This window comes from Acomys minous, assembly GCF_964271855.1.
Source record: "Acomys minous genome assembly, chromosome: 14".
Classification (NCBI taxonomy): domain Eukaryota; kingdom Metazoa; phylum Chordata; class Mammalia; order Rodentia; family Muridae; genus Acomys; species Acomys minous.
Window position 1 is genome coordinate 56,525,539 of NC_140496.1, and position 11,366 is coordinate 56,536,904.

Here is an 11,366-nt window from a genome sequence, read left to right on the forward strand (position 1 = left end):
AGGGCAGGGCCTCACCCCAGACCTAACAACCTGAGTACAGCCCTGAACCCACATGGAGGAGAACATTGACTCCCACGAGTTTTTTTCTGTCCACAAGCGTGCTGTGGGGTACACATGCATGCATATGCGCGCGCACGTACACACACACACACACACACACACACATAAATAAATAAATAAATGTAAAAAAAAAAAAAGCCTGAGATGATACAAGAGAATAAGGAGATGGTCTTTAAAAAATTGTAACTAGAAAACCAAACCCAGACTCCATTAGTCAGCTTTCTTTTGCGATGACAAAACACCTGAGGTAAGGCAGCTGAAAGGAGGAAAGGGTTATGTGGCTTGGGTTTCAGGGATTTCAGCACCTGATTGGTTGACCTCATTGTCTTGAGTCTAGAGTGAGGCAAGATGTCATAGTGGAAACACATAATGGGACAAAGTTGCTTTACTTCATGGTGACCAAAAACAGGTGTAGGGAGGCAAGCCAGGGTCCCTGAGTCGCCTTCAAGGGCCACACCCCAATGACCTAATTTCTTTCTAGCAAGCCCAGCTCCTAAGTGGTTCCACGTCTCCCGGTAGCACCGTAGACTGAGACCAAGCAAGCCTTTGGCCATGTGGTCCCTGGGAGGAACAGTTCAAGTACAAAGTACAAAGTAGCCAAGAAACAAAGAAGTAGACAGTACCTGAAACTTCTGTTGGGTGGTTTCAGCTTCCAGAAGTGTCTTCCTATTGTCTGAGAGCGGGAGGAAGTGCTGTGTTAGGGGGTAAGCGTTTTTAGGGCGGGTCTGAAAATCTCAGTTCCTAAACCCAATGCAATGAGACCAGGCTGACCTGGAATGTTAGAAATCCTGAAAGCCGCTGCCCAGCTCCTTTCTTACCACACTGCCCGCACGCTCACTCCCTCTCTTTCCGGGACAGCGATGGGGCATGGTGCTGCATTAAACCTCACTCCACTGGAAGGCAGTCTGAGGCAGGGAACCTCCAGGCTTCTGGCCCCTGAACAGAGTTAGCAAGGAGGAGAGTGAACCCAGTGGGCCCCGGGGTTAGCAACAGACAAGCCATTATGTTCCCCACAGAGAGTGAGAAGCTGCCTGTGTATTCTAAGAACAGAGTGAAATTGGTGTCGTTGATGCTTTCTAAAGGAAAACAGACCATATCCAGAGGGTGGATTAAAGGGCAGCGACGGGGACTGTCTGTTTGGAGGCCATCTCCCCAACCCAGAGCATGATGCCTGTGGTATGAAGAAGAAATGGGACGTCACAAGAGATGGAATACATGAGTGACCAGTCAGGAGCAACCACATTTATTGCTGTGTTGCCCTACAGTGAGGTGGACACTGCTAGGAGAGGACTCGGCAGAAGTTACAGTTTCACTCAGTAGCTAATGATATCTCTAATAAGTAATTTCTGGAATGGACGGTCATTGAAGCATGTCCAGTAAGCAGTCAGCGAGAGGGAACTTGTGACACGAAAGGTAACTGCGAGCCCCTTTCCCAGCCTGCTGAGTAAAGGCTGCAGTTCCGATAACTCGAAGGCACAGCCAAGCAAGTAGGGGAAAGCGAGATTCACCCCCCCATACACCCCACCCCCCCACCACCCCCCGGCGATGATTGCTCATCTGGGCACTAATGCTGCCAAGGGTGGGACGGAGCCCAAGTCAGTTCAGAGGCAATAAGGATTGAAGCACAAGAAAAACGGCTCAGTCACCAAAGAAGAAGATCAGAGGCATTATTATGTGACAGAAGTTATAACAATCAGAATTATGAAAGACTTTTGTTTTATGTTGTGTCTGAGAAAGCACAGCCAGGGTGAAGGGAATAAAAAGGAAGGAGAGAAAGAGTAGACGTATTAATATGGATATCATTATGTCGGATATAAATTTTAAAAGAGCAGCCCTAAATTATTTGAAGTGAAAGGCAGACTGTGGGGAGAGAGGTTGCAAACGTGAAGAGAATAAGCCCCACAAGTGAGCAGAATCAAAGACAGGCTGAATAATGTAAAGTGTGAACTCAGCGGATGAGAAGCAAAGGCCAAGATAAATTACAGGGGGTGAAAGCGGCAGCGGCCGCACAGGGAGGAGGGACCAGAAACAAACAAACCAAAGTCAGATGCAAACCCCACGTGGAGGAACAGGACCAGGTGAAAAAAATTAAAATGTTTTTAATCCTCTTATAAAAAATCAAAACTCCACAGAATTGTAAGGAAAGAGTCAGGGATCCGACACGAGGCGAGACACACACAGCGTCATTGTGAAAACTAAATGTGTTTTCTGTTTAGTGGGTGGCTTTGTGGATCTGGAACCATTTTGACATGTGGAAATATTCATTTTGATGTGCTTAAAGTGTATTGATTATGGTAATTGTTTTTTCTGTGTTAGTTGCAGTCCATTGTGATTTCCTACGGGCTACCGTAATTGCTTTGTAACCTGCTCTGTTGGCTAATTTGGTCTGGGGGAGTCAAGGTGACTCCGAGTATGGGTCTCACTGTAATTACCAGGTAAGAGTAGCAAAGATCAGCCAAAGAGAAGTTACCAAATTGAGCCATGTGCTTGTGTACCTCAGATGCGAGCCCCAGCAGCCCCATCCTGAGCAGAGGGTACAGAGTGACCTTGCAGCTTTACCACTCATGGAGCCAGGGTCTTACTCTCCTGTGCCCCCTGCAGCCTCCCCCACCTCCCGCTTTGTTGACCTCAGAAGAGGAGGAAGCACTTCCTGGCCCATAGTCTCAGCCATGTGTTTGCCTTTTCACTTACTGTTCTGTTTTTCTTATGTCAGAGTTCTCAGAATTCCTATAAAATAGTTTATATGAGGGTAGAGGGGGGCTATTACCTGTCAGTTCCATGTGGGTTTTGTACCTAAATCTGGATTGTCACCGGGTCTCCAGGGTTGACATTGGTGCTTCTGTTTGGCAAGGCAAGTTGGTCATTAAAATAAAGATGATCTTATTTGAGAACAGCCAATGTGCCTCCCATAAGGCCATTCAAATGTTAATGAGTATTTGCTGTATCAGTTGCTTCCATGCATTGAGCTTTTACCGTCTGGGGCTGTACACTTGGTAACCCTAGAAACAGCCGGAAGGATGGTTCCATCATCATCACAGTCTGCAGAGGAAATCAGGGCTTGGGAAGAGGAGAGGCTCGATGGTAGCTTCACTGCTTCTTCCAAATTAAACGTCCTTGGTCAGAAACTGTAGCTGTCAAGCCTGATCCTGACCACAGCCAAGCGTTCAACATTGAAATCACCTGTGTGTACCCACAGGCATGCTCCTTGCATTCCTCCTCAGGGTCCCACGCTTTGAACTGCGTATGCGGAGTGACACCATCAAAAGCAGTGTCTCTACCTTCTGAGTGGTTTTTTTCCCACTTGCTTGTTTCTTAATAAATGAAAATTTTGGGGTCAAAAAGTCTCCTTTGTTCCTTTTCACAAGCCATTTCCCTTTCTTCTCTAAAAGCAGCTACAACGAGTTGAAAAAGGGTACTTCTTAATTCTTTAATTTCTTTCATTATCATCATGATCACTGTTGTAATCTGGCTTTCAGTTGGGGGGGGGGGGGTTCATCCCAGAGTCTTAAATGACGAGATGAGCGCTTAGTCACTGAAGCACAGCCTCTCCTCCACCATGTTTCTGTAATCATTCCAGATCTGCACGTCTCTAAAAATATGTAGCACTTGGACGTGTACGTCCATACTTCACATAAGTGTCAAGTGTCAGCGTGCTCGTCACATGCTCTGCAGTTGGCTTTTCTCGTTCCACATTGTCTTTAAGACCCATCTGCAGGGTACTGTGCGACTTACATTAGAGACCCCGCACAGCATATTAGCTGCCCTCCGAATACTGTTACTTGAAAATACAGAACGATCTTGAAGCATTCCTTGTCTAAGGGGGAGGAAAACCTCTGGCCGGAAGATCTGTCTGCCGTCTCTAATTTGGAGAATGGGCAGGGTGTCTTTCAAGTGTGAGCCGCAGCTCTGAGGTGAAGGCATCTGGTCTAGTCTGGAGTCATCTGTCGCATGAGAGATGAGGAGTGCCTTTTAGACACAAGGATGCCTAAGAGCATGTGCTATTGAAGATGCCAGGGCTCCCTCCCAGCAAGATACTGGCATTTGGCATTGATGGCTGTACTCGTTTGCCATGGGAGCAGCAGGACCAGCATAGACAAACATCCTTTCAGCATTTGTCTGGCATGCAGATAAAGTCTTGGGTCTCTGTGTTCCCTGTGTAGTTGGTGAACATTTGTTGAACACCAGCAGTGGAAAAAGTAGGCACAGGAAGTGCGGCCGCTTGCAGCGTCATTTCCGGCTAAGAAGGAGCCTTGCTGAGGTTTCTGTCTGTGTCTTCTTAAAGGTCCACACACGTTCCTGTCGGGGAGGATCAAGTCCAGCACATGGAACTAGTTCAGGATCTAGCTCGAAGTTTCAACCAGAAGTATGGGGAGTTGTTTCCACTGCCCACGTCCATCTTCAGTGAGTAGCAGGCATGTGACTGTGAAGTCTGGGTACATACTGAAGGGTGGCCTGGACACCTGGAGCCTCACTGCACTGGATTTGTCTTTCTCGCTGACAGTCTTGAGGGTTCCTAACTGGAACTCTATTGTTGGGGTCATGAAGGACTAGGAGATGATGTCAGGTTCCAGAAAACATTTTTTTTAAGTGAAATATGGGGGAGACTTTTTTAAAAAGTCATAATTTTAATTTCTAAAATATATGTCAATAGATTGTATAAAGGAACATTTTATTTGACACAAATTACACACAGTTTTATACACATAAACTAAGGCACAGCAAGGTTCACTCTCTCCAAGTTACGCGTCTGGCTGATATCAGAACAGAGTCCTACCAGCTCTTCTGATCCCGAATCCCAACGCACCTCTCCCTTCTCAACATGCACAGTAAGACAAAAGCCAGGAGAGTGAGACCTGCTCGACCAGAATCCAGACAGCATGAGGGAGACCTGATGAGCGTCACGCTAACTTCTGAAAAGGATGGGAGAGACCGGACGGACGAACAGTCCACCACTGCCTCTGCAGTGCCAGCCTCAGCCCTGCCAGGGTGCCTCATGCATTGAAGTCAGCTTCCTTTATAGCAATAAGTCCATTTCTAATAGCCATGAACTAAGCATTTGTCAGTAATACTGGTGTATGACTGAGGCACAGCTTAACACACATACAACCCTGTGTGTTTCTATCATTGTGTGTATGTGTGTCAGTAAATACATAATTCTGTGTAGAGACATGGAAGGATTGCCATAGATGGTTAAAGTTGCAGCATCCCTATAGCAAGGAGGGAAGTGGAGACAGGAGAATGGCCAGCTAGCCTGGGGGATGCTGCACAGGGGCAGGAAGAGCGAGTGATACCCTGCCTCAAAACAGACTTGCCAAAGTTGTTTTCTGGCCACAAACTTGCCATGGCCTTGCCCTAGCACGTGGGTAGCTTTACATACATCCACAAAAAAAAATTTTTTTTAAAAGAAAAGAAAATGATGTGTGCACAGAGTCAGAGAGATGGCTCAGAGGCTAACGGCACTTGCTAGGCAAGCCTGGTGACCCACAAGTCTGCACAGCATAACCAGCATAATTCCGTTTGTGTCAGTCACACGCTGCATGAGTCATTGCCGACGTATGCCGTGGATGTTGCATTGACAAGACCTGTTTCTGGTGTATTTACTTCCACGATTGATAAATTGGTTAAATTCTTCAAGATGAAGGCATGCTATTGTGTGGTCAGATAATATTTCTGGTCTTCTTGGTGTCTTCGCAGTCTAGATTATAACATTCCTGGCTTGCCTTATTTTCACTAGCATCCATGAAGAAAGTGAAGTCTCTCCGTGATCCCTCTGCCAAAATGTCCAAGTCGGACCCCGACAGACTGGCCACTGTCCAAATAACAGACAGCCCAGAGGAGATCGTACAGAAATTCCGAAAGGCTGTGACGGACTTCACATCAGAGGTCACCTACGAGCCGGACAGCAGAGCTGGTGTCTCCAACATGGTGGCAATCCACGCAGCTGTGTCTGGCCTCTCGGTGGAGGAGGTGGTACGCAGCAGCGCGGGCCTGGACACTGCGCGCTACAAGCTGCTGGTGGCGGACGCTGTGATTGAGAGATTTGCTCCAATCAGGAGGGAAATTGAGAAACTGAAAATGGATAAGAGCCATTTAAAGAAGGTTTTACTTGCTGGATCTGCAAAGGCCCGAGAATTAGCCTGTCCTGTGTTGGAGGAGGTGAAGGGATTGGTGGGGATTCAGTAGGAAGGCCAGCCAAGCCTCTGCACCCCTGTCGAGGCAGCCGGCCGCTGGCAGTTAGTTTCATTTCATGAATGCCTTCTATGGAGCCATGTTCCAAAGAACTGCAATAAACTGAGGCACAGTTTTTGGTCTGAAATGTTCCCACAAACTTGACAGCTGAACAAAAATAACCCTCCCTCTGTGGAAGCCATAGGGGAGGGACCAAGGGGCAGAGCGTAGAATTAGTTCCTACAGTGTCACTAAGTTTGAAGCAAGCGTGAAGTCCCTCCTCCCCGCCCCCAAGACTAGGGTGCTTTTTAAGAATTCTCCCTAAACCCTGAGGGCCAACGTTTTGAACCTCCAAACATGCCATCCCACCTCAGTTTGGAAGGTGGGAACTGAAAAGATAAGCCTGAAATACTGGCTTGTTTGTATCAACTCAGCTAATGGTTGCATATTTTAAATCTGGATCTAGCTCACTTTGGTGAGCATTTAACCCTCAAAGCCCCAAAAGTAGTCCTAAGGCCTTGCTTCTAGATTCACTGTAGGGATGCCTGCTTGGCTCTGCCAGATGCCAGGGGAGCGAGGACAGAAGCCTCTGGTGTTCCAGTGGAGGGAAGCCTCCTGTCTCATACCTTCCTCAGCCTCTGAAATAACGAACCCCCCAAACATAGCTGTACACTTCTGTGTTCACAGCTGAAAATGCAACCGGCAGTCCTGGCTTGCACACAGAGGCCATTGCCACTGAGACAGCTGGGACTAGGGAACACTGTATCCCAGAATCCAGATTAAAACATTGCCTTGGCTCAGGAAAAAGACACATTTTAATTTGGGGGGATTGTTTTCTTAATTCATTTGTTTATTAGTGTGTGTGTTTGCACAGGCAGGATCATATCAAGGCATGTCTGTCAAGGTTGGAGGATGTGGAAACCCTCCGTGTGGGATCTGGGAATCGAACTCAGGTCATAAGGCTTAGCATCAGGCACCTTCCTTGTTGAGCCATTCCACTGGCCCTTGCATCTTAACTTCCAGTTCTGAGTGGGAGACATCTGTAGTCTGGGGCATCACTGGGTATACGGCGTTTGGTTCTCAGCACCCATATTGGGCAGCTCACAACTGCTGGTAACTCCAGCCCTATGGGGATCTGATGATGTCTCTGGTCTTAGCATGCACCTGTACTCATGTGCACACGCCCACACACATGTATACGTAATTAAAAAAATAAATCCTTAGAAAAGTAATCTATCATATGGATTGGGTCACACTATGAGCAAAGACGGGGAAAACACAGTATGTTGTCTTTAACCTAGAGATTCAAAACAGTGTAGTCCAGGCCAGTCAGTGGAACACTGAGTCCAAGGCTTTCAGAGTCAAGACTGGACAGGGGCTCCTGTGTAAGTTCCAGAGTCTGAAGGTCAGAGGACCACAAACTGTGATAGTCCAAGATGGAGCAGCTCAAGGAAAGAGCAGATTGGCCTCTTTCAGGTTCTTGTGTGGTCCCTAAATGGATTGGTTGGTGCTTGTCCATACTGACAAAGGTAAGACTTCCTTTACTGACTCAGTTCACAGTCTTTTCTAGAGACACCCTCACAGACACACCCCTCCCCCCAAAAACGTCATAGCTGTCTGTATAACACAAGCACACAAGGTGACACATAGTCAGCCGTTACTCCTGGTCACCTCAGAAAGCCGATGGAAGAGCAAGGGCCATGTAGAACCTGGCCGTGTTTTTCACATCCCTTCCCAGCAGTACCTTTTTGTTTCTACATAGCCCTGGGCCAGGTTGGTCTTGAATTCGTAGAGATCCACCTGCCTCTGCCTTTTGAATGCTGGGATTAATGGCTTGCACCACCATGCTGACCCAGTAATTTTTTTTTGGGGGGGGGGGTATAAATGAAATATTGGAAATACATATAACTGATAACTGTGCTTGACTTCAAAAGGTAATTTTGATTGTGGTTTCCTATTTTATAGAGAATGGAAATAGTAAAAAAAAAACAAAACTATATATCTTTTTTTCAGGTGTCAATATTAGAGTGGTCAGACAGCTCAGAGCACTGTAGCCTGCCTACTGACAAACTCCATTTCAGACCCACCTAGTTCAGCTGGACCCTCTCCACAATGAGTAGGTTTATCTTTTTAGTCCATGATAAAATTACCAGAATGTCAGAAAATGGGCAGGAGACTTATAATAAAATGTGACTCCCTACCACCACCACCAAAAAAAGACCCTTCCTGATGAACACTCTAAGTGTGGTTATCACAAAACAATTTCCAGTGTCTTATCAGGCACTGTCATAAGTTTCTTAAGACTTGTGTATATGCTAGCATTCTATCACTAATTACATAAAGAAAACCTTTTATTTTTATTCAGTTTTAAGGTTTTAGTCCATGATTGGTTGGTCCACTTGCTTTTGTGTCTATCTCCCAGAAGTGCATCCAGACAGGACACCACTTCATGGTGGTCAGACAGCAAAAAAAGAAAAAAGAAAAAAGAAACTGAGGGGATGGGGTGCCAGGTGGCCCCTCCACAGACATAGCCTGTAATGGCCACAGTATCTCCCACTAGGCCCCAGCTCAGTGTTTCTACCAACTCCCAATAGTACCATGCTGGAAACCAAACCTTTATCACATGCACCTGGCGTGAACACTCAAGAGCCAACCTCTGCACGGGGTTTTCCGAGGAGGAGCCCCAGACCAGGCCAACCGACGTCATTGAGGAACCCATTGGATCACAGTGCTCTGTTCCACCTCAGACCCACCGAATCTAAAACTGGCAGATGAATGCAGCAACTGCATATCAGCCCTTCCCCGGTGCCTCTGACACACCAGTGCTGAGAACCATGCCCAAGCATTTTCTCCTCTAGTCCTCAGGCCAGTCAGGTAGATCACCCTGCCTTATCAGCCTCATGCATGACTAAGGTTGCAGTGCACTAGCTGTCGAGGTTGAGACGTGCACCTGACGTAGTTCAATTCCTAATAATGCTATAGACTTTTATTTCAACCCAGCTTCTAAGGGATAGACTCAGGGATCCAGAGTCCCACAAGGCCACAAGGTCCTCTTGCACAGTGCGTTCTGGTATACATGGCTAATAAGACAACACTGTTGGCTATTGCCATGCAAATTTAAATTAATTAAAATTAAATTAATTTTAATTTTCCTTGTCAGCATTTTAAATACCATGTGTCTGGTGGGTATGGTGCCAGACAGTACAAATAGAGGACTTACTCATCGTGGACCTGCTCATTGGACGGCGCCCCTGTGAGCCATGGAGCCTGTTTGTGCTCGGAATAGGTCAAGAACATGGTGTGGGACTCTTCCTGGAGAGGTTCTTATGAAGACAGTATGGTTTCTCCACATAGTTTTCCAAACCCTAGCACAGTGAGCTATAATACACTATGTGGTGCCATACCCTGGGAATAAAGTGTACTCTGCTTCAATATCGCATTTAATACTTATATCAACCCTATAAGATGGGCGGTCTTAAAGTAAGATAGTCCTTTCAGGAGTGTGTCCAAAGCCACATGCTTATTATTAGCTGCAAGTCTCTCCTCATTGGGAACCTGACGTATGCCCTGACTAGCAAGCTCCGGTCATGGCTTGGACCATGCTGGTCCACAGTCCTCTCTCCTGTGCTCTGTTCTATTCTTGGTCCTTGTATTTCCTCCTCTGCCCACCCCTGCCTCTCTTGTTCCTCCTACTTATTCCAGTGTCCTTATAATTACTCCCTAAAACTTCGTCTGTGCATACAGGTCAGTCCTTGCTCCAAGTCAAGTGGCCTGTGTCTGCTGTGAGTTAAAGGGAATGCATGCGCCCTTTAACATGAGGATCTGTCTGTGTCTGTGTTGTCATTAACTATGTGTTATCCCTGTGTTATCATCCTTTTTCCATCCTGTCAACTTGGTGGATCTTTTGAAATTTTTTGTATGTGGAGAGTCAGTTCCTCCCGGAGACTGGTCTGAAAACAGATTGCCTATCATTAGCAATTAGGATTTCCCAGCACCCGGGGCCACAACAGCCAGGAGGCTTTACTGACAATTATCTCAAGGTCTTCTATGTTAGCTCCTGTGTACTTTTCGCTATCTGGGGATTGTTTCTTTCTCTAGGAAGTATACTGGGGCTTAGACATGACAAATCTATCCTCAGATGCAGTTCAACACTGTGATCATGCTTATAATGAATCTACCTTGTGAGAGCAACGATGGAAACGCAACACACTTAGTATTTAACAGCAGGCACACTGAGACACAAATTAGATAAGCTGGATACGCTCAGGGCTACTCAATTAAGATGGATATTCAGGGGAAATATAACACACATCAGGGATGGCAGAAAAGAATTTTTTAATTATTCATTTTATATGAGTGTTTTGCCTTCATATATGTATGTGTCCACCATATACCTGCTTGATGTCCACAGAGTCATAAGAGGGCATCAGATCTCCTGGAACTGGACCTAGCGATGGGTGTGAACCACCCTGTGAGTGCTGGAAATCTCACCCAGATCCTGTACAAGAGCAAGCGCTCTCAACCTCTAAGCTGTCTCTCCAGCCTGTTTTTACATTCTTAATACCTCACAACTGGAATTACATTCCACCAGAAGTTTCAGAACTAAACCCTGTTCAAACCATGCAAGATGTCACACTCAGCGGTCCTCACTCACATAAATTAAAATATCTAATATCTAATATAACTGTTGGCTCCGTAGCTACACGCTTTCCTGTACCCTCCCCTTTCCTTTCCCACATATAAATCAGGTCTACAGTAATCAGTTTCAAAAGGTATTTCTGACTAGCAGATGATGTAATTTATGACTCTATTTTGAACTCCAATTTAACAGATTTCCCTTTTTTGAGTAATATTTAAAAACATAAAAAGCCATGTGCTGTTTTATGTGCATGGGTACCGTGAGGAAGAAGCGCTGTGTGCTGGCTCTTGCTGCAAGCTCTCCCCATGCTAGCATGTCCCACGGGAAAGCCCTGTGAGCAAGGTCAAGTCCCATAACTGAGTTATCCTGAGAATTCCTTGACTTCAAAAACCACCTCTAGTAAGAGGAAGTTATGTGATGATTTTTTTAAATTCAACTTTGAGTTGTCTAGGCATGGCCACAGAAGCTGGCCATGAGGAAAGAAATGTTCCCATCACAG

The 11,366-nt window shown here is 46.1% G+C and overlaps 1 protein-coding gene across 1 annotated transcript in view; it reads left to right on the top strand.

Annotated features, from left to right (window-relative positions):
* The window catches only part of WARS2 (tryptophanyl tRNA synthetase 2, mitochondrial), an 80,770-nt gene extending 74,407 nt beyond the window's left edge, over window positions 1-6,363 (top strand). Inside the window, exons 5-6 of the mRNA XM_084755880.1 lie at window positions 4,343-4,461; window positions 5,795-6,363. Of these exons, the coding sequence (XP_084612006.1) occupies window positions 4,343-4,461; window positions 5,795-6,243 (568 nt within the window). The 3' untranslated portion in view covers window positions 6,244-6,363. The remainder of the gene's footprint in view (window positions 1-4,342; window positions 4,462-5,794) is intronic.
* Window positions 6,364-11,366: the final 5,003 nt, after the last annotated feature.